General features: G+C 39.8%; 1 protein-coding gene across 2 annotated transcripts; it reads right to left on the bottom strand.

Annotated features, from left to right (window-relative positions):
• Positions 1 to 703: 703 nt before the first annotated feature.
• coro6 (coronin 6) lies at positions 704 to 21,497 on the bottom strand. Of its 2 annotated transcripts, none has more exons than XM_074612026.1 (11): positions 21,239 to 21,493; positions 16,246 to 16,445; positions 12,219 to 12,341; positions 6,129 to 6,258; positions 5,836 to 6,014; positions 4,323 to 4,442; positions 4,106 to 4,210; positions 3,854 to 3,999; positions 2,793 to 2,850; positions 2,384 to 2,611; positions 704 to 1,910 (listed from the first exon to the last, which is right to left on the bottom strand). In XM_074612026.1, the coding sequence occupies exons 2-11, from the start codon at positions 16,441 to 16,443 to the stop codon at positions 1,788 to 1,790; spliced, it is 1,410 nt and encodes a 469-aa protein (XP_074468127.1). In that variant the 5' UTR covers positions 16,444 to 16,445; positions 21,239 to 21,493; the 3' UTR covers positions 704 to 1,787. The 2 variants fall into 2 exon arrangements, with proteins under 2 accessions (XP_074468127.1, XP_074468128.1); XM_074612027.1 differs by lacking the exon at positions 704 to 1,910 and adding an exon at positions 1,917 to 2,077 and having other exon boundaries at positions 21,239 to 21,497.
• Positions 21,498 to 24,599: the final 3,102 nt, after the last annotated feature.

Here is a 24,599-nt window from a genome sequence, read left to right as displayed (position 1 = left end):
GCCACCTGCTACCATCTCAGGTAGTCAATCAGGTCACCTGCACTCAGTCAGCTCGTTAACGGTCGGCCATAATCTCACATCAAACGTGTCAATTTACAACCCGTGATAGTGCACGCTGGCACAACTGACGTCATGTCCTGCATCAAGGAGTACAGAAGCAGAGACGAAACTCCGGTGGTTTTGTTGACAACAGCCGCTGCCGCCACTTTGGACTGAAAAAGCTTATTGAAAGAAGATGCATATGTGTGTCCATGTAAATGATATTACTATACATTTGATGCTGGGCGCCAGGCTTCGTCCTAAATCACATACGATGCACTACATACTCAACAGGTGTGCTATTGTTCAACATACTTTTGTATGAATAAACAGTAGTATCTCTTCGGGCGCACTGAGCAGTAATTTACTTTGTCACTTCCTCCTGCCTCCCTGCCGATTGGAGACGTGTAACCATGGTAACCACTGCCAAAACGACGGTTTGTGAGAATTAAAGTTTGAATTGATTTAAAATATATATTACGCCTAGCAAAGGGAAATCTTATACTTGTAGTTAAATTGAAGCGTTATTGATGTTACAGAGCTGCCCGAATCCCATTTGTAAATATTTACTAAGTGTAGTACAAGCACAGTGGTATTGAACCCAATGGTGGGGCGTTTTTTTTGTGTGTGTCTGAGCATCGGTTACAGACAGAAGAGGCAGACATTTTTTAAAAAACACTGTTTTTTATTGCTGTCATAATGTGTCTAATGTATAATCCTTTACAGAACACAAAACGTTTTGCTTTTCACATTTTGCTACAAGTTCAACAATTTTTCTCCCGTTTCCTTTTGTCACTATTTACATTTTGAAAAGTTTTCAGAAAGACTTAATAAACTGGTCTGTGATTGTCTGATATGTGTGCTTGCTTGATGTGAATCTTTTATGATGATATGTGTGTCTTTTACTATGTAGTTTGGGGAGTTTGTAGATGCAGTTTACCAAAAACAAACCATTCCAGGAAGGAAGTCTTTTTCTGGCATTTGCTTTTAGCTACTTTTTGTGTACTAGTCCTTTTCTGACCATATTGTATTGTTAAGTAAGAGATAATGTACAGCGAGCCAGTCATTGTTGTGAAATAAAGGTCTTGCATCGCCTTGAAGGGGTTTATTTCACAACAATGACCCGCTAGCTGTACATTATCCCGCTTATTACACAACTACTTACTTAAGAAATCAATAATTTGACACAAAAACGGTCCACCAGAGTCCGACATCAGAACTGCGTCCATAGCAGCGGTCTGCTGTAAAGAAATAACAGACCGCAGAACGCCGTGATTGACCAATCAGTATTCAACAAAGCCGTGTAATAAAAAAAAAAATAACAGTGTTGACTTTCTTCAGATCTTTAACCCAACTTGCACATGTCCCTATAACCTACAGCCCCGTCACTCCACTTTTGTACTCTCCTCATTCTTTACAAAACACTGTAAATGTGTGAATATATTAGAATATTTTGCCTTAGCAATTAAAGGTACATTATGTTAAAACTGGAATGTGGATTATGTAGAAACAACCGCAAAACAATTACACTACATACTGATGTAATTTGTTCAAATTTGTTGGACCGTTAATTTGCATTTACATTGTCCACATTCATATTCTTACACAATGGTACCTTTTAAAGGGGCAACACCGTTGGAGTATTTAGGAGAGTGGTTCCTTGTCAAAACAAGGGAAATGTGTTTCTATAACAGTTATGTCGATTCTGAAATTTAGACCAGTTCTTCAGAAGGTGTGTTTCATGCGCGTCAGTCGGTGCCATTGGTGTACTGGGAAAGCTTATTCTCCAATTCACTGATTCTCTTCTCCTGAGACAAAACCGTGGCCTTCAGATTCTGAATCTCCTCCAACAACCTCTCAAGCAACTCAGGCTGGACGGGAGAAGAGTAGAGAGAAGGAAAAAAGGGAAACAGAAGAAGAAGAAAGGAAAATAGACAGTGACAGGGAGGGGGAAATTAAGGATAAAGAAAAAGAGAGGGAAAAATAGGTCAAGGACAGTGAGCAACTAGGAAAAATGAACATAAAACAAAGAAGGGAGCTTTGGGAGAAAAAAAAGTTGTGGGCAGGTACAAATAGAGGAGAGATAAACAGAAACGTGTTAAACAGAGAGACAGATATTCAGGAGTAACGGTGCGTTAAGATTACAGGTTGCAAGGCTAAAGTATTTTTTTATTGAAAATGTAACATAAAGCTACAAACATCAAGACATAAAATGCAGCGCACAACCCAGCTTTGGTAGACCGCAATGTGAGCGCAGATTAGAATACACAAGTAATTTAATTCTATATATCTAACATAACATTATGTGAACATGTAACAACAGGTAATGCATGCCATAACTTACTGGCAGACTGTTGGTGTCCAAAGTGGACATGCTGCGTCGGGTGGTGGGTCTGGAGCCCAGCACGTTCTTCTTTGCCACTTTGAGCTCTCGGCTCTTGGGTGCCTGATAGCCCCCCCTCAGGGACACCAGAATTGGATCTTCGTCGCGGCCATCCATCCACTCTTCAGCCTCCATGGCGGGCTCGGGCCCCGCTGTGTCCGGGTACAGGTCGTCCTGGAAGAGGTCCGACTGCAGAAGAGAGTTGGCGTGGCGAATAAAAGAGAGACAGATGTGGTTTTGTTTTGGAATGTAAATAAAATGAAAATAAAGTAAAAGTGGGCTACCTCTAAATTGTAGTCAAGTACAGCATTTGTGTAAATGTACTTAGTTATCTTCCACCACTGTGCTTGTCGAGTATGATCAGACTTACTTTTCTGGGCACTGTCATTGTGATGGGCTCACACTTCTTGTCAAGGAGCTTGAATAACCTAAGAGAACAAGAGATGAGACAGAGCAGAGAGAAAAGAGAAGAGAACAGATCAGCTATCATCAGTGTTAGTTTATACTTTACATCGGTAAGTGTAAAGTATGACATGATCTCACGCACTCTGAGATCAGGGGGGGTCATGGCTCAGTAATGATTAGAGAAAGAGTGTAAGGCATTTATGGTGAAATGGTCGGCCGTCGGCCAGTTTGGGGCCGTCAGTAAGCATCAGTCCGCCTAGTTTTTGCGGTGTGTCTCGCACCATCGTCTCTAGTCGGCCCGTGTCTGACTTTTTTTTGGTTGATTCAGCATGTTGAATCGGCGGCGAAGCCCGTCGGTGAGAGAAATCACTCTGATTGGCTTTTCAGCTTTAGCGAATCAGTGGACAAGAAGAGAAACGAAAGCAAGACAACAAGTAAAGTCAAAGAGGGCACACAGAGAAGGCTCTTCTCATTTTTCATCTTCATCTCATCTGATCATTCCAATACATGGATATTTTCACAACGACATGGCTGTCTGGAACGAAGCTAAGCGGTGAGTGAGTGTGGGGCAACAATGGTCAGCAAATGTCGCTTTGTGCCATGTACGTATCATAACAACGGCTTGTATATCCGCAGTCGTCAGTCTTCTGGTTTCCCTTTTTGAATGACGAATACAGACTACCACCGCCTGCTGGTGTGGAGAGTTATTTTCTCCCACGCAGGCGCAGAACGTATGTGGTAGTTGACGGTCGGCTGTCGTCTTTGCGGTGCGTTCAAGTGAAACTTGTCGGCCAAGACAGGCAACGTGAGGCGACCGAACAGTCGGCCTTCATCGCCGCTAGTTCTTTGATGTCGGGTTGGTGTGTCTGGGCCTTTAAGAGGACAGATGGTAAGCACTTTGGGCTTCACCGCTCTCATGCAACATCTGTAGCCTTTACATCCCATCAAACAAATACAATCTCTTTTCATGAAACAATGCTGTAAAGCTGTAATCTTGGGTAACGTATTGCAGGATCGGTATCTTACCTAGCAATCTCACATTTCGTGACGTCCACACCTCTCTTGGGCATGAAGCCCATCCCTCTCTGGGGCTCCTTACTGCTGAAGGTGCTGAGGTAGTGGACGTATGGCGGCTCATCTGTGATTTCAAAGTAACGAATACTGCTGTCCCCCTACACACATAAACACAGGAAACACACACATAAAACATGTCAAACACTTATCTTATACAGCACCTATACAAACATGATTTGAACCAATAAATCAATGTCTCTGTACCTTTCCACAGAGGTAGACCATGTTTGCGTCTGCATCATAATATGGTAACATCACTCCATTACTTGTGTCCAACTCCAACAGTGCGATGGGCTCCTCGAAATTTGTCTGCGGAGGGTTAAACGATGAAAAAAGCCTACAGTTTTGTTGTGTACATGCATGTATATTTCTGCACATTTTTGCATGAACAGCATAAAATGAAAATTGAATTGTTGGTTACCGGGTCCCAGAGTCCGAGCTCTCTCTGGCTCATCCTGGTGAATCCTGTGGTAAAGATGTTTCCGTCTCTGGTGAAGATGGCTCTCATTGGCCGGATGCCCTCATGTGGAGCCAGACGTTCCTGTTGGTCGGCGCAGGGAAAGACAAGAGCTACTTCCTTGTTCACCTTTTTAACCTTTTAAGCAATCCTGTACATACAGGACCACTGTGACCACTGATGACCTATGATATTAACGCTGTCTTTTATGTATTTAAGGCAGAGTTCAACATTTTGGGAAATGTGATTATTTGGTTTCTAGAGGAGAGTTAGATGATTCAATGCTGATTAGTCTCACATGTGTGGGAAGGTATGCAGCTGGTTAACTTAGCTTAGTATAAAGACTGTACACAGCGGGAAACAGCTAGTCTGGCTCTGTCTAAAGGTTTCAAAATCAGCCTACCATCACCTCTAAAGCTCACTTATAAACACATTATATCTTGTTTTGTTAAAGACGTACAGCAACTGGAGGAATTTACTTCTCCCAGCCAAAATATAGTCTGGCACATACATGTAACCATGCTGTAAAACGGCAAATTGTCATTTTTACACCGTCCAGATATACAAAAGGAGGTATAACGTGTTAACTAGTGAGCTTAAGAGGTACTGCGATTTTCATACCTTCGGGCAGAGCCAGGCCAGCTGTTTCCCCCTGTTTTCAGTCTTTGTGTTAACAGCCTGAAGCCGTTTATTTAAAGGACAAACCTATTGTCATACAACGGTTCGCATATCTTAGGAAAAGTAATTGCTCATTTTTCATGCTTTTTCCTACGAATGTCCAGCAACGCATGACACAAGTGTCAATTTCCGCTCCAGTCTGTTCAAAATAAACTTCCATTTTTACAGGAAACAACTTGGTTAGGATTAGGCAACAAAAGTACTTAGTTAGGTTAAGGAAAATATCGCCGTGGTTAGGTTTAGGCAACAAAAGTACTTAGTTAGGTTTAGGTTAAAATAACACTGGAAGTGGCGTAACTTAAGTGCGGAAAAGTTACGTGACAAATAAACCAACGTTGACTTCTGGTTTCACACGGGGTAAGAACACCGGCCTCCTGGGTGAAAATCCGGTGTTTTCCTAACCACCCATCCACCCCGACCTCCTCGCTACGTGGAGTTTATCGCTCCTTATAATTCCTGGTTCACGATAACGTGGATTACATCAAAATTGATTTTGTGGGATATCCTGCATTTCTGTAGGCATAGCTACGGACAGTGTATGAGAACAGCCTGTACAGACAAATAGGAATGCGGCATCAATCTTCTCATCCAACCCCCCTACAGAAAGTGAATGTAAGTGTATTCCCCAAAATGTCTCACTAACTATTACGTTAATGGGACTTTTCCAGTACCAGCAGAAATACAAATAATATACAATATACTCCTAAACTGTTGTTAAAGAGCTCAGACAGTGGGGTTAATGTATTAGGATGAATTATACAGTGAGGCATGTATTTATTAGTATTTTCTACTCACTCACCGCAACCACCTCCCTCTTGCGGGGGTCGCAGACACGCAGACGTCGGTCCTTACAGGTGGTGCAAAACAAGCTGCCGTTTCGGTTCCAGCTGATGCTGTAGATGAGGTCTGGGTGGTCGTCCATGGAGATGAGGGGCTCGCCGGTCCCCACGTTCCAGACTATAATCAGGTTATCACTACCTGGGGTCAGAGCAAAAGATGGACATCAATGTACTCACACTCATCTCTGTTACATAAAGTTTATATGACTTTCAAGGAAACAAGTATGTGTGTGTGTCTGTGTGTGTGTCCTACCCGCAGTGAGTAGTATGTTGCGTGCGGTAGGGTGCCAGGTGACAATGCCGACCCGTTTGGAGTGTCCCTCCAGGACCACGACGGGGTCGGAGAGGGGATGGGTCAGAGAGTGATCTGGGATCTGCCACACCTGGAGAGGAGGGATGAGAGAAAATCAGACTGATTCTGTGTCTGATGGCACACAACAAGTGTTATCTGTCCAGTAATCCAGGAATTGTAAATGATTGTAAAATGGTACTTTATGTATAATCCATTTAACTAATTTAATCCTCCTGGTCATAAGTATTATAAATTAAATTACATGTTTTAATTTAATGTGAATAATTTGATGTGAGAAGTGTAAACAGGCAGTGTTTGACATTCTACTGTATATCCAGATGACCCAGACGGTGCTGTGTGCACCACTGAGAAATAAAGAAAACGGATGAAAGTGACTGTACTTGTACACTGTATCAGAGTGCAGTATTTCTACCTCCTCACTTTACACCTCTGAACAAACATCACTCACACATCACAGAGGAAACCAACACGTTCTCATCCCAACTCGTCACATACCACCGCTTTGTCACGCACCTCGGCATCACGTTAGGTTTAGGCAACAAAACCACTTAGTTAAATTCAAGGAAAAACAACATGGTTGGGTGTAAAACTACAATGATTGTTATGTGAAAATAAACTGAACATGAACAGCTGATTGTAACGTGGAAGTGAAACTTAATACACAGGACACGAACAGCGGTCTCCTGGATGAAAGCCCTGGGTTTGTTGGACCATTCCAACTCCCCTCCAACCGCCTGGTGTGTCTTTTCGCTCTTTAAACTACGTCACCACACGCCCAGTGCACTTTCTCGGAATGTTTAATATTGACATGGATGGGTTTACATGTCTGTTCAAGTACTCATCCCACTTAACTCGTCCCTATTTTCCGTCCTCAGAAACGAGCATTAAGAATTATTAATCGTGTTCATCAAACTCATTCATCTCAACCTTTGTTTTTCCAGTCCGGCATCCTCAGTGTTTATCAAGTTAACCAGCTTTATTTGTGTACAGCTCTTTGAACAGGACCCTTCCCTCATATTTCCATGAACTGAATTCCTATAATCAACAATTCCACAATTATTTGACCCGAAATAACTCTAAACTCAGACCTCGTTTGTGTGTCAAACATCTTAGTTACAGTTTGGTTTAGTTTACCGAGGTTCAGTGATATGGAACGCTCTGCCATTTCATATTTTAAAGTTGGCGCCAGAACAATTTAAAGAAAGACGTTAAAAGGTTTGTTTTTATCTCCCCAACGTTTTCCTTATGGATTATCTCTGTAATTTTCTTACTAATAATGAGATTTTAATGATAACAATAAGAATCTTAATTCTATTACACAACGTTGTCTATTTACACATATGGATGTCTGCTAGTGTGTGTAATCTTATCTTTGTCTTCTTCTCTCTCTCTACCATCCTTTTTAATAATTTATTCTCTTTTTAAAATTGATTAAGGTATGCACTGGCGAGTGCCCTGATCAAGCCCCTCTGAGGGGTTTTTGCACCTCTCCATCACATTTGTTGTTGTTTATGTAATATCAACTCATACCATTTTTATTATATGTGTAAACAAATAAAAATCTATTAAAGCCTGGTGCGTCTCATACAGACGCTAAAAGGCTGCCTTGTGCGTCGGTATCACACTTCAAGGGGTGTGACAAACCGCCGGTATTTGATGCCCAGAGAAAGAGAACGGGCTGAGGATACAGAGAACAGTTGTACAGGTCCACATCTTTCATTTTCCCATTAAACTCAGCACACTGCCACAGATTTACTGCTTATCATTTTAATTGGCTCATAAATTTACTGGCAGTGAGTGTTATAGAGTCATAGCTTCATAGTCAAGGTGACGACCGATGACACCCACCCTCTAAAGTCCACACTTTACTGTGTGTGCAACTCCAATAGGCTGCTTACTTTTGCTCTTAAAACTGCAATCAACACTAACTCACAATTATACATGCAGTGTGTCGAGTAAAAAATACAATGGCATGTTTATATTTTTAATATTTAAACAGATTTTCATCCATCAATCCATTCATTTTCTAACCGGTTTAGATGCCTGTCCCAGCACACACTGGCTGAGCCAAGAATTAAGAAATACTGAGATCAGGAGTCCACATTCCTCCTGCACAATCCAGCCCCAATAGAAATGTTTGACAGGCCACTAAAAAATGTACAATTCCTAACTGTTTTATGTTTAACACTTAATCTATTTGTTAACTGTTCAATTATATGTTTGTGTAAATTTCTTGTCTAAATGCTGTTTCAACGCCGCCGTGAGGAATACATTTCTGGTGGAGAAAGTCCCTTTACTTTTTATATTTGTTTTGTCTGAAAAGGTCTAATGTAAAGATATTGGGTCTAAGACAAACCAGAATTGCCCTTTAAGAAGACACCATGTGTATTTTTTTTCTATATAATTGTAGAATACACAGAAACACAAACAACAAAACTGACCCAGGAAAACACATTCCTCATTAATGTCATTTTCTAAGCAAATTGTTGAAATGTCGCCTTTTCAAATACACCACACAGCAGGTGAACACACACACGCACACACACACATACTCTAATGAGCCTTTTCAGATGACACAATGATCCGTCTCTGTGAACTGAAGAGAATGACATCACAGTTATGACCTTTCTGCTCTAACACTGCCAAGACTGGACAGCTGCAACTGTCTGTCTGTGTGCTGGACATAAACAAAGAATACACACACACACACACACACACACACACACACACGCACACACACACACAGAGCCCTCAAACAGCATCCCAGCAGCTGTTGCCATAGGAGAAGCCGCGATTCAATCCTGCGATCGCACAAAGATTCCTGCAATGTCGTTGTGAACAAGTGTTGACCAATCTGTCCTCAGTGACAACTGTGCTGATGTACAGATACATGCTGAGTCAACTGACATGTTGTCATAATACAATACAAAAAATGTTTATGATTAACAGATGAGATACTGCACATTTGTCTACACACACACACACACACACACATACATACATACATACATAGCAATGTAATGCGACTGAAGGGGCATATTATCCATTATTAGTATGAGAGTTGAGTTGTTAGAAAAGCTAAAAATATAACATATTATTGATGTTATATTTTCCTTTATTTCCTAGTTGTTGTCCTGTAATTGATTAATCCATTAGTCTGTTGACAGAAAAAATAATCAGACCCTATTTTGATCAGGAAAAAAAAAGCTTGTTCCCTCTCCTCCAACGTGAGGATTTTATGTTTTACATCATTGCAAACTAAATATCTTTGTGTGATCAGACAAGACAAGACATCTGAAGACGTCATCTTGGGACTCTGGGAAACTGTGATGAACATTTTTTTTATAATTTTCTGATATTTTATAAACCAAACAACTGATCAATTAATCAAGAAAATAAGTGTTGTTCACAGTCCTTATCTAGATCACCAAAAAAAAAAACCTAACCTTGGAGTTGTCACAATTATGTGATGCTTGTGTCCTTATCTGTGTCAGTGGAGCAGCTCATCACTCATTTACATCCCAGACACTAAACAGGGTTCTCATTTCCTGGTTTTGGAGAGTTTCATGTCATAACTCATCACTGTCATGACAATTTCTACAATAATATAAATTACTGTAAAACACTATGGAATAAAATGATATGTATAATGTTTATAATGGAATCTAAATGTCCCGTAGGTGTGAATGGTTGTCTGTCTCTATGCGTCAACCCTGTGATAGTAGAAGAAAATATTGTATGATTATAAGTACTTGATGTCATAATGGGATTTTACAATCAGTTAATGTGTCATTCAACGTCACAAATTATAGTGCTTAGAATGTAGTTATTTGCATGAATAATAATACATACCGGTAGTTATACTATTTTATCTATCTCTATTCATTTTCTTCAGTCCAGGCCTCACAGTGACCTCTGCTGACTGAACTCAGTCATGAGCTTCAGGGGCACAAGTGGAGGTGCAGTCAGAGCTTGAAGTGAGCTGGTGGACATAACATATGTAGGCCTACTCTACATTTTACTATGACTTTTTCTTGCAAACTGGCACTTCTCACAAGCTGTACTCTACTTTTCTGCCTCTCCATATCAGATTATCTTGGTGATTAATAATGGGAGGGTTTTCTCTGCCAGTATACGGCGCCGCGCCTAATAAATCACATGAACATAAAAACAATGTGGAGAGCATCTGGACGAGCTGACGTCCGACGTGAGAACAAGGGTGCTATAATTTTAATTTTTAATTTTTAATTAACTACGTCTGTACGAGGGACTACCAATGCTAACGAGGGATTTCCAACACCTAGTGACAATGTGGCAGCCTGGAGAATAACACTTCTCGGTCACTGCCAAAGACATCAAGAGCTCCCAGCAAGCATGCTGATGCTGCAGGAACCAACGCACGGGCATCGATCGCAGGGACGTCCCACACCAATACACATGGACGTACTGAGGAGAGATGCTGGACAGTGCTGGCTTTCCGATAGTTGTATTATCACTCTTTCCATCCACCACTATTGGTTTTGTGTTATCAGTCCTACTTGTATTAGCTATTACAGCTGCTAGACTGCTATTGTGGCTGCTTCTCTATCTCTTTCTCTCTCTCTATCTCTCTATCTATCCCCCCAGCCGGTCTCGGCAGATGGCCGCCCGCCCTGCGCCCGATTCTGCTCCAGGTTTCTTCCCAGTAATCGGGGAGTTTTTCCTGGCCACAGTGCGCTTGGTGGATCCTGTTGGATCTCTAAACTATGGTGTACGGTCATAGACCTGCTCTATATATAAAGCGTCTTGAGATAACTTCTGTTGTGATTTGACGCTATACAAAAATAAATTGATTTGATTTGATTTGATAATTTTCCGATAAATGTTCACATCCGTTTTCTAAAATAATTAGTGAACTGTTCGTCATAACTTTTTTTTTTTTTATTTGTGAACAAATATAATTACCTATTTAAAAGATTTCTGAATCTGCTCTTTTGATTTACAGAATATGATTTTACAGGGCAAACATTTCCTAAAGAATTAAATGTTGAGACAAAGGCTGTGATATGTGTAAATAATAAAATCATTATCTAACTATAGCAAGTTTTGGGCGTTATCTATAGTAAAAATAATGGTCCGAAATTTTCTTCGGGGAGGACTCCCAAATCATAGACAGTATTTAAGAAGTGGACGTAGTCGAAGTGACTTCGCCCATTGGTTTGTGGCCGTTTTGAAGCCTCGAGGTCGGCATTTTGGCCGTCGCCATCCTGGTTATTTGCAACCAGAGGTGACAACTGAACACTGAATAAGACATTTTTAGGCGACCAAAAACGTTATAATTAACTTTCATGAACTGAAAACACACTGTGTAAGGGTTAATGTTGTAAGACGAAAAAACGGACATCACCGAGACCGGACAACGCCGTGGTAGCTACCTGTCAATCACAAGGTGCCTAAAGCATACACTGCTTTATGGTCTGTTTGACTCTCAATGGGACCATAATTTACTAAATGAACATCATGCTGTATTGACTGAAGAACTTTTCTTTACATCCTCCTGTGTGTAGCTACATATCCTTCATGCTCAAGGCACAAGAAAGTATCACTGAACAGAAAACAGAGAGTCTGGGGAAGATGTCACACTGTAAAAAAACGTCCCATTGTGAAAAAAATCCCCCCCTCCCACACACACACACACCCCTCTACCTGACTTTTATACACACACACACACAGACAGAGAGAGAGGGTTGTTGTAGACAGACAACAGAGTCTGACCAACTTGTCATGGACAAAATATGACGAGCGGCCTGCTGAAGAGATAGAGATGAGACGCAACAGGTGGGTGGACAGTCAACAGTCAGACAGGTAGACACACTGATGCCTTGACTGACTCACTTCACTCATTTAACTCAGCCTGCGATGACCTCTACGGCTGTTGTCTGAGTCACCGAGCAACAAACTCCTCCACATGCATTAGCAGCTTCTCTCTCACTCAGAACTTTTCTCTACACACATATACAGTACATAAACACACACACACACTGTCCTTACCATCGCAGTACAGTCCTCCGAGCAGCTGGCCAGGATGTTGTCGTCATGAGGGCACCAGTCGATATCGAGGACGGGTCCAGAGTGGCCGTTCACTAGCGGGTAGTTCTTATCCACACGACCTGACTGCAACACACAGCAGCAGCAACACACAGGACTGAGTTAGGACTAATAACCTACCATTAACATTCATCTGTTTCTCATAACAACATGAAAAACAGTAGTAAGCACTGATTTGGTGATTTGCAGGTCAAACAATTTGAAGAAATGTAGGTTAAAACCAGGCTAAAAGGGAAAAGGCTATTTAGACATCTACAGTTACATTAAACAGCATTTCAATGACTTAATTTCAATGTGAAACTAGTTCAGATTGAAAGTTTATTCTTGACTTTAGAAATGGTGGTTGACAAAGCAATCTCACCCTAAGGTCCATTAAGTAGCGGTTCCCCGGCTTTTGATCATGTCACACATCTCCCTCAACAGATGCTGAGTTTGCTTAGTTGTCATGAAATTAAAGATTTTTGAATTGCCATTTATTTTTTGAGTATTTTAGGGACTTCTTGTGGTGAAATTGTTTTCTTAACTACTATTTCCAAGGTCAAGAATTAACTCAGACAACATGGACAAAAGTCCTTAAAGGTTAACTTTGGTATTTTCCATCCTGGACCCTATTTTCCCTTGTTTTTGTGTCTAAGTGACTAATGGGGATAACACTTTTTGAAATTGGTCCAGTATTGAGGGAGAACGTTGTAGCCGGCAGCCATGAAACGAGCTGTGAGGGCAAGTGAGCAGCGTCACTGTAATGTTATGTTCACTAAAAGTGTCTGATAACATTATGGAAAGGACCCTACAGAAAAATAAATAATACCTTTTGCTTGATCCGGTCTGTTTATCATTGTGTCCAAGTCCCGCTCAAGGAGAAGTCTTGTTGTGAAATCTGAATATCCGTATACTGTGGCTCAAATAAGTATGGGCGGCCATCGAATTCAAAGACCTCATCCACATTGTGGAAATCATCTCAAATATTCAGCCATGACACTGAAAATCTTTTAGATAACACTAAGCTACACTTTCTGTACACTGCGACCGGCAATCGCAGTGTTTCCACCATGGATGTATCCCACTATTTCACCGTTGTCTTCTAGCAACACGTCACCTCGCCAGATTTCAGAAAGACACTTCTCCTTGAGCAAGACTCTGTCCATAATGTTAGACACTTATGATAACAATCTGAGCCTTTCATGGCTAAAAAACAGCTTTTTAGTGGACGTACAGTAAATGACGGTGCCAGCTTGCCCCAATAGCACCATATTGTCTACGGCGCTCTCCCTCAATACTGGACCAAATTCAGATATTGTTGTCCCTATTAGTCAGTTAGACACAAAAACATGGGCAAATAGGGCCCAGTTTGAAAAATACAGAGGCTACTCTTTAAAAAGCTCAGAAAAAAATGAAACTTCAGCAGCTAAAATGCCACAACAACCGGGAAAACTCCATCGGCTGATGAAGATCATGTGATATGATCAAAAAATTGACCTTGTGGTGAGATTATTGGCCCAAACGACAAACACTGACATAGTCAAACACTGAAATAGAGTCTTTGAAATGCTGTTGAAACAAACAGGGAGTTATCCTGTTAGCGAGTCACAGGGCAAATAATTGCTGTTGGGCTCTTTTTGACCCCCCACCTCTTGCCCTCAGCTCAATAAACTATAAGTACATTATAAAACGTATAGTTCCGGTCCTTGATTATGATTGGCTGAGCCACGTTCAAACACGTTGTAAAATACTCAGGGTCCCTGTATAAGAAATACTACAAGATTAGATAATAATGCAGGGCCCACATTAGTTGGTATTGTACTGTAATGGTGCCCTGTTTTTGTAAACAAGGCCAAAATTGCAGCATCATGGTGGACTTCTAGGAAACAGACAAAACATCTTTAATACGATGCAAACTAAAATCAGGATGTCCCATCCAGGTTATTCCATGTTTCCCTGTTCCTATCGTGTGAACATGTGTATAAACTTTCGAGATATCACTCGCTCCAGTCCGCACACGTACAACACACACACCCCAGGAGAGGTGTATTTATAGCTGAGCGACGAGGCGTTGAAAGGGGAGTTTTTCTTGTGGCCTGTTGGGGACTCGGAGGGGGGGGATGGAGGACGGAGAGCACGTTGGTGTGTATTAATAGCACGTCTGTTCACCATGACTCCAGTATATAATCACAACCATTTACTTGTGTCTCCAAAAAGATCTTTGTAACTAATTATCACTGCTGACATGCTGATGAAATTTTTTTAATTATTTATTTCTCAAAAAGTGAAAAATTGTTTATTCCACTCTTCATAGCCCAATTATAACACTATCATTATTATTGTGGACTGAAGTTGTTTAAAACAAAAAAAATTTTGAAGGCTCCAAATACCAATATTTTACAAAAACTACAGTATTTTTTCTGACTGAAGTCAATTAACTTCTCAGTTCTCATAATGCTGGACTGTGACTGGAAAGACGGAAAATGAATAGTTTTTTGAACATGTAATAACTAAATCTTTTACTGCTGTATTATTAAATCAGAGTGGTTAAATATTGATTTTTAGAGCACTGTTTTTATCATATCAAACCAAACCTCACAATCCTATAACCTATTTTACATCAATGCATAAAATGTGATAAACAGTAGGCTACTAGTAATCTATTTTACTTATATAAGAAATCTAATAGGTATATCTAACATGATAATGGATTGAAATATTATCTCCCTCCACATTAAAATATTGACAAAAGTTTAGTTTTGTCTTTCTGATGCCCATCGTTTATTTTAAGCCGATGTTGTTATCATCATGAGGCTCCACGCCACACTGGAGCATCTTCAAAAGTCTCATCTGTTGCTTTTCCTGTCGCTTTATTTCAGTCTTCCACAATAAAACGGCTAGAAGTGAATATTATATCCTTTGCTATTAGAAGGAAATAATCAAGCTTAAAAAAAACTATTTATTATACTTAAATAACCATTGCACTGCTGCTACCACGACGTGGCACTGATCAGCTTTGAAAAGCAGCTTGTCTTCCTGTGAACTTAAGAATTACATTTATACTATAGGAAGATGAGACATGAGTCCTTCTCTTACAGCCTGCTCATTAGGTCATACAACATTGATCCTGTCATAGCTACTTATAAACATTACTAATGTTCAGTTACTGAGATGAACTTCCAAACAGGACTGAAGCTTAGTCGAGGAATCTGATGCCACATCTGACCAACATTGAGAAATGAGTGAAAGGTGTTTGTAGTTTGGAAAATACGCTGTACTGTAAAATGTCACGGATATATGGTTATTTGTAAGGTCTGTGGAATGTGAGAATTAGCTCATCCTCCTTACTGTCACTTATTTATTAGGTGGATATCATATACAGTATTTCTCTAAGTAGAAACTTCATTTTGTAACTTTAACAGAACAACAGAGGTTCAAAGATCTGAAACAGAAGTGGCTGCACTGATTTCAGTATTCAACATGGCATTGCCTTGCGTGACATTGATGAGCTGAGCAATAAAGTCAGCTCATAAACACAGAGATCCAAAAAGTTGTATGACAAAGACGAAAGAGACGGGAGACCCGGGAGGTCCATTGAGAGGACTACAGTTTTCTTTCAACATACTGACAAACGCATAATAAAAACACAATTTGAAAATCAATGTATGTTCGCAGCATGCACAATCAACATGAACGTAAACTAACTTATTGGAGCACCAACATCCTTGTCTATCGAGCACATGGAGTAATCAAAATATAAAGTATAGAAAATATAGGCAAAGGTATGGATTCATTTATGTATTAAGTACAATGAGCACATGAACTTCCAATTAAAGCATTTAGAAACCTAAAAACGTGCAGATTTTATCACATTTTTTGAGCACTTTTAGGATAATCAGCACTTCATCTCATCTTGGGTGGAGGATATCTTCACATGAACACTGAACTCAGACACTCAGCCCAGAAATGTTTCCCCTTTGACCTTACTGACCTTAATTAGGGGCAGTACCAGGAATGCTCCTCCGCCGCTGGATTCAACGATGACCGCCAGGAACTTTGGGTTGACGGCGCAGAAGGAGCTGTCCCACGTCACCTTGGAAACACGAATGTCATCGTAACCCTGCTCAGCCTTGACCGTCTGGCCAAAGACGTGGCGAAACTTGCTTTGCCGCACGATGCTGCGACTCATGGCTGAGGAGACGAGAGGAGGAAGGTAGGAGGATGTTAAGATGAAGAAGAAGATGAGCGGAGGGGGGGGTAAGAAAGAAATGGGATGAGACGTGGTAAAAAATGTATTAACATTCACTAAATATGTCAGCAATCAGCATCATCACCAAACCAAACCAAATATAACTAAAATCACCAGCAGAGAGTTACATGAACAGTTACATGCTGTATATTCATGTTGGGCCAAAAGTGTCTTGTGATCTAGTGATTTATTTTATTTCATACGAATCAGTTTGTGATTTCTTTCGAAGACTTGGGACAAGTAAAAGAGTTTGATCGGATCTCAACCAAACAAATTCTGTCCGAGACCACAGAGCTGATTAAAGCCAACAGAAGAGCTTGTTATCACAATATTACACTCTGCAATCTGTACGTTTCATGCTTCATACTGTATATATTAAGGCTGTAAATCGATTCAAATATTTAATCACGATTAATCGCAAATTAATCGCACATTTTTTATCTGTTCAAAATGTACCTTAAAGGGAGATTTGTCAAGTATTTAATACTCTTATCAACATGGGAGTGGACAGATATGCTTGTTTTTTGCAAATGTATGTATATATTTATTATTGGAAATCAATTAATAACACAAAACAATGACAAATATTGTCCAGAAACCCTCACAGGTACTGCATTTAGCATAAAATATATGCTCAAATCATAACATGACAAACTGAAGCCCAACAGGCAACAACAGCTGTCAGTGTGTCAGTGTGCTGACTTGACTATGACTTGCCCCAAACTACATGTGATTATCATAAAGTGGGCATGTCTGTAAAGGGGACACTCGTGGGTACCCATAGAACCCATTTTCATTTACATATCTTGAGGTCAGAGGTCAAGGGACCCCTTTGAAAATGACCATGCCAGTTTTTCCTCGCCAAAATTTAGCGCAAGTTTGGAGTGTTATTTAGCCTCCTTTCCGACAAGCTAGTATGACATGATTGATACCGATGGATTCCTTAGGGTTTTTCTAGTTTCATATGATGTCATATAGTTATCTTCACTCTAGCTTTAAAACTGAGCTTGTTACAACCTAATAATCACAATTTGTGTTAATGCGTTAAAGAAATTAGTGGCGTTAAAACGAATTTGCGTGAACACGTCATTATAGCGTTAACTTCGACAGCACTAATATATATACTGTATAAACCTGTAGATAAATGAATATTTAGGCTGTCACTGTCTTTGTCATTGAAACAGGCTGTTGAACAGTGTTTATAAATGTTTTTATTGCTGAACAGTAACTCTCACTTAATGTGCTGTTATGAGCAGCTTTCTGCTGTTTTGTCGTCATTTGGTACTCAGTAACTCTATGGTGTTTTCAAGCCTTTCAAGGCAGTTCACTCACCTTATTCAGAATGAAAGTCACATTAAATAGATACAATATTTTGTCTATGTGATGCTAGTAAGGACTGAATTTCTTCTTTTATTTTCTATAGCGCAAACGCTGTTAAACCAACTGAGTAATACAGCCCTGCTGTCCATTCATACTGTATATCCATACGTTAATAAAGGCTCAATCAGCTTCTTACTATGAGTGATGGAGTCCATATGAACACACTATTTTCTGTCAAAGTTTTGGTTATTCCACTTCTTTTGTTCTATTTTTGCCCGATTTAGCAACATTTCAACCAGAATCTGATGACAGTTGGTGGGTTGTTACTGTCACTGTCAATCAAATCTGATGAAATCACACCCACACAGTCCTCATTAGCTGAGATTTTGAGTGTTAAACTCTTAACCCATTTGTGCCCAAAGACTATATTTAGTATGATAAGGAAAAATGCCACATTTGTTCTGATTGGTCAAAAGTCTTGAAATTTGGTATAGACATACTTTGGGCAAGCATCTAACAGTGCAACCAAAAAAAAACACTAACATTGTAATTATTAAATGTTTGTTTACACTGCGTATGTGTGCATATCTTTGATATTCTCCTTGTTATGACTTCATAGATACCAAATTCTTGATTGTGCTCTGTGTCGTTTCTGAAATACAGACTTTTTTTTTTATCATACTACATAGTAGTATATTTTGGGCACATGGGACTACTGTTTTTACCTAAAATATAATGGAGTCTGTTGCAAAAACAGTAGTACCTTGTGCCCAAAGACTAGATATAGTATGATAAGAAAAACTCACTTTTCAGCCAAACGGTTTGACCGACATTTGTACTTTGGGTAAACCCAGAGGACACGAAGGAAATAAAAAATTCCTGCGGGCACAAATGTGTTAATAAATAATACCTAAAGATGTTTGTTTTTACCTTGATGTTGCGTATTTAGTCTTGAATATTTGATGTCATAAAGAAATACTTTGACTTGAAGCCAAGATTTCAGAGGCTTTTAAAGACCTTATGCTTTTCTCTGAATAATGAACTCTGTGATGTGTTTATTGACTTGACAACTTGCTGTCCTGCGTCTGTCCCAGGCACCCGGCCAGGCGGACTGTAATCCTCCAAAACACAGGAGATATATTCTATAACAGTGCCTGCCATCAGTGCAGATATTAATAGTTGATTGTCCCACCGAACACTATGTGATGGCCAAACATCAGAGCCTAACACTAAGACACAGAGAACAGATAAAAAGCAGGATGACACACAATGCCAATACAAAGCACAGTTGTTAACGTTCAATCACAATCCCTATGAGAATATGTAGTTTAAAACGTATCTAACATGCACTCCCAGACTGCGCTGGCTTACATAAACTAAAAACCCAAATCTAGAAATAGGCCTGCATCAGTCCCTGAAGATGTCTGATAAATGCAGCAGAGCTCTTCCTCTTGTTTAAAGGATGATCAAAAACTCAAACTATCTGGCTCCTCACAGTCAAAATAAAATCCCGTGAAGCAACAACTGAGGCCGAAGTCTGGTTCCTTTTCAGTGGAAATTTGTCAACTTATCAGGCCTGTGATGGAGTCAACATAAAGTATCCTAAATGCTGCTGTCATCGGTGATGATATCTGACTTTCACACTACAATATACAACATTTAGCCTAAAGAGACTGTGGGATACATGACTCAACCAGACTGATGAGAGGACAGAAGCTCTCCGTTATCAAGAGATTTACATTCCAGCGACCACTTCAGTTGGGCCAGCGGTGAGGCGTTTCAGGGCGAGCACAACATCATACATACTTGTGTGTGTATAACTTTAATTGATACTGTGTCAGAGACTTGTAACCATAATATTTAAATTCTCTTTTATTACCACACAGCTGTCATGATAAGATGCTCCACGGCATGAATCAAAACTACACTTCTCTTATCTTCATTTATTTCAAGCATTTGACCAAAGAAAACTGAGTATTTATGGTACATGCCTTATTATTGGATTTTAAAATGACTAAATTGTGGTCTGCTTTAAAGAAAGGGCTTGAAATTGTAAAAATATCTAACATTAAAATATAATAAAATAAAGATATCTTAAAGTTCAGAAGAATTGATTAGAATCAAGAGAGGTTCCACTCTTTCTTTGGTTATGGGATAAGGGCATGCATATAAGAAGTGGACATAGTCAATGTGACGTCACCCATTGGTTTGTTGGCTGCCGTTTTGAAGCCTCGATTTCGGCATTGTGGTCATCGCCATCTTGGTTTTTGGCCGTCGCCATCTTGGTTTTTTGCAACCGGAAGTAACAACGAGAGGGTGGAGTCGTACAAACGAACGCTGAATAAGACGTCGACTAAAATGTTATAATGAACTTTTCATGAACTGAAAACACAACTGTGAAAGGGTTAAAGTTGTAAGACGAAAAACGTGGATAACTCCCAGACCGGACCGGACGACGCCGTGGTAGCGAACTGTCAATGCTTTATGGTCTATTTGACTCTAAAATGGGACCATCATTTACTAAATGAACATCTTGCTATATTGAAGACGACTTGAAACTAGCGATTGAGACCATAAACTCATGTTTACAATGTTTACTGAGGTAATAAATCAAGTGAGAAGTAGGCTCGTAGACTTCTATACAATCAGACTTTCTTTTTGCAACCAGAGGAGTCGTATTAGAAAGAAAGCAAGTCTAAGGCACTTCATCATTGGCTTCTCTTTTCAGACCCCGGAGTTGCAGCCTGGGTAAAAGTAAGGTTTTAATCATAAAAAAAAACAAAACTTGTATATTTTGGGACTATGTTATGAAATAGGCCTTTATGTGATTCATAGTAAATTAAGTTACACAGAAAAAAAAATCTCAGGCATGCTCCTTTAAATGTGCCTCAGGTTAATGAGATAGCCCTCCTCTGTTGCACATGGCACGGCTCTGGAGAGGAGAGTCGACACAGAGCGAAAGAATGACACTGCCACTTTCCTAATATAGACATGACAAACTGCTGCTGTCCCAGCCGGACCAGCCGCTCCTCCCACCAGACAGCCCGGTCCTAAATAGTCCCAGCATGAAGGTACACTCTGTGGCGCTTTATCGTTCATGAACTGGACCGTCCATTTCAAAACACAAACACACATAAACATGGGAACATATAGCTGTCAGTGGAGCAGGGGGTGTGAGTGAGAGAGAGAGGAGGTTAGTAACGTACAACAACGTGCTCCTTTAAAGTAGCACACAGCTGCCATGCACGACTCAAGATCTGCGCACAGTCACAATGTACCGACTCTCTCCAGAAAGGTGAGGAGGACGCGCTCCTCTTCCTCTCCAGCAGTGCAGTAAAGACGCTGACGCACCTCACACCTCACTGCAGTACTGACACTAACACATATATTTAGGGAAAGATATAGTCCAGCTCACCTCAGGTTTTTTTGGGGAGACCCCTCTTCCCTGGACAAACTCTCACGGTTTCTGTTGTGTAATATAAGTATTCTACTCCTCCTCTTCCTCCACCTTCTGCTGCTTTTTACTCCTTTGAATGATATTTCCCTGCGTCTCCTGGAGTTGTTGGTGGGGACGCACTGGACGAACTGCTCCTCGAGCTGGGAAAGAGAGAGAGGGGGGAGAGTACCGGGACAGAGCAGGGAGAGAGAGCGAGAGAGGAGGGTGTTGCAGGGTGGTGGGTGCATGTCGTCTATTTTGGAACAGGCTCTGTCAGTACGGGGGAACGTGACGCGCGCCGGTTGCAGGGGGCCAGTGCGCCCTCGAGGGTCGGTGACACAACTGTGGTGTGGGTCTCTACTCTGTAATGGGGACTTAAAGGACAGTGGGACATAAAACAAACGTAATGAAACGTAGCCTAAATAATCACACGCAGGTGAGCTGATCTCCAATGTTGCCTTCAAGTGCTCCATGTTGACCAAGGTTTTTGTAGCTACTGCAGCTGGAGTTGACCACCTGTAGAACGTTTGCATATAGAGCAGGAGGGAAATACAAATGTCCATGAGTTAAGTGTGTCAAATTTGTGTCATAGGGTGTTTTTAGTTTTTTTTAAATAAGGGGTTATTATAGGCCTACATATTTTCAAAAGTCCTCACACAGTTCTCTGTACCAACATGCAGCTCAGCATCATGCTTAATGTCATAATCCAAAATGCAACCACAACATTTCATACACATCTGTTGTTTTTTCAGTTTTGTTGATTTTCTTTGAAAAGCACTTTGTAACCTTGTTTAGAAAAGTGCTATATCAATAAAGTTTATTATTATTATTATTATTATTATTATCTCATATTGCCTCCCAACAACAAAACGTTCTCACTTAACAAAATGACCTAAAAAAAAAAGAACAATAGTATTACTGTCTGTATTATTATTGTCTTTGAATTAGATTTTTTTTTTTTTTTTTTTTTTTTTTTTACTTCACATAGAAATAATCTTTTTGCATGTGTGACCTGGCAAGCCTCTGCAGATATTAGGGATGCACCGTTACCGATACCAGATCGGATATCGAGCCGATACAGACTCAAATAGCTGGATCGGACCGATCTATTTAGTTCAATTCTAATTCCTGTTTAAATTTTGGCCAATTCGTTGCTGCATTAAAAAATATTTTTTTACTAGGTTGTTGGTGTAGGATTTATTATTTTAATAATAAAGAACAATTAAATAAATTTATATGTATTTATTAGTCACATTTTGTTTTACAATGTTTGGAAACCGAAGCTGAAGTAAAGCCTGATGTTTCCTTGCACATAAAAAAAAATGATCCCAGCCACTTCCACACAGCGAGACATATGGCTTATTAATTAAACACTGGTATCGGATCGGTACTCGGTATCGGCCGATACCCAAAGCCCAGGTATCGGTATCAGGACTCAAAAAGTGGGATCGGTATATCCCTACCAGATATAATTCCGCTATAGGGTTGTTGTTTTATTGTATAGATGTAGCAGAATGTAACAGACTAATTTACAGTACTTTTGTGTTACGTTACATTTTGAATGTATATTTAAGAGTTAAAATAGTATGTAAACATTACAAATATAGTTTTGCTGAGTGAGAAAACAATTCATGAAATTTGAAATATGTGATCACTGAATGTGTCAAACCAATGACAGGTTATTCACAGTGTAGTCCATATTGACTGCTGTTATGCTGACTGTGTGAAGAGTTTTGAAAAAGTAAATGTGTAACCCAACAGATTTACAGTATTTTTTTGCAATTTTCTTACATCTGACAGTATATTTCCTCCATTAAACAAACAAGTAACACATTTTTCCCTAAATTAGACCTCTGTCCACTCCAAATGTGTTTTCCACAACAAGTTGTATTACTGTAAACCGTTTTCATTGGAACTACTTTCTATCAAAGAAACAACTGATGACAAGAGTGACACCTTTAACACCAAACTGAAAACACAAGTACAGTTTTTCAAGTAACAGAGAGAATACTCACCTCATAGATAAGAATCAATCAGGATGCTGTATGACGTGCTGTGAAAGCAAAATGAACCAAAGAAAAGAAGCACATTCATAGTGAATGTGCTCTGACATTAATACATGTATGCAGAATTAAACTGGTTCCCTTTATAGAAATATAAGGATTTGCTTTTATCTATAATAGATTAAAGCAGAAAAGATATTCAGTTTACTATGATATAAAATAGACTATTTTATTTCATATTAAACTGAATATCGAGTCAGTCGAACAAAATAAGCACTTTGAAGATGTGACCTTATAGGGTCTGGGAAATTGGACATTTTTCGCTATTTTTGGACATTTTATAGACTAAACAATCTAAAAATAACTGCTAAATAATGTCAAAAACTTATCTAAACTGTTAAAAACGTATATTGTCATGGACTTAAATTACTGTACACAGACTCACAGCAAAACCGGCTCAATCATTTTCATTGTTTAATGGTCACAGTTGAAGCACATGATATAAAAGAATATTTACACTGATAGTTTAAAATAAAAACAATAAAATCAGTTCTTGACAATACACACGCATATCCAACGGCTGCTACTACCTAAGCATGCTCCCCAAAAAAAAAGAAAAAAAAAGCCACATTAAAATGAAAAAGGGAGTAAAGTGCATGTATGACAGACCTCCCTGTACAGACATTTCTGATAGACTGCAGAGAAGCTTCACTTGCCAGTCACAGGCACACTCCTAACATGTGTACAAAAGAGATTAATTAAAAAAAATAATAATAAAAGTACACACCCACGTAGTAAAGTTGTGCTACTCAGTCGCACTCACGCACGGACACAAACCGGATATAAAAACACGTACGGTTCCTAAAATGTCAACACTCACAATATAGACCTTTACATCCCAAAGAGAACAAAGCAGGAAACTCACAAATATACACTTTGCCTTCAACTCCCAACCCCCTAACCTACCCCTTTCTCCCACACAGCAATACATACAGAAAATGTTTGAGTGGCATCAGAACAACGAGAGGACACGAGAGAGACGAGTTTACTTCAGTTCATCCAGTAGAGAAGTTGAAATTGTTTTCTGACTGAGACGGAGACATCCCAGGAATCCAGAGGCTGACGTTTATGCAGGTCAGATTTGGTTCACACTTACTGAGGTATTGTGTAGTCAAAACAAACATTTAAAAAAAACAAAAAAAACAGCATTTTTTTTTCCAGCACAATTATGCAGCCATTTTCAGTTCCTGTCACCAGCTCTGGATACACCGTTCTTTGTTTGTGTCTGTGGTTTGTGTGTTTAGATGTGCGGCTGATTAAAATCAGTCTCCAGACAG

The sequence above is a fragment of the Sebastes fasciatus genome, chromosome 16 (genome assembly GCF_043250625.1).
Source record: "Sebastes fasciatus isolate fSebFas1 chromosome 16, fSebFas1.pri, whole genome shotgun sequence".
Lineage (NCBI taxonomy): Eukaryota > Metazoa > Chordata > Actinopteri > Perciformes > Sebastidae > Sebastes > Sebastes fasciatus.
Note: the sequence above shows the minus strand (reverse complement) of the source record. Positions and strands in the feature narration are given on the sequence as shown.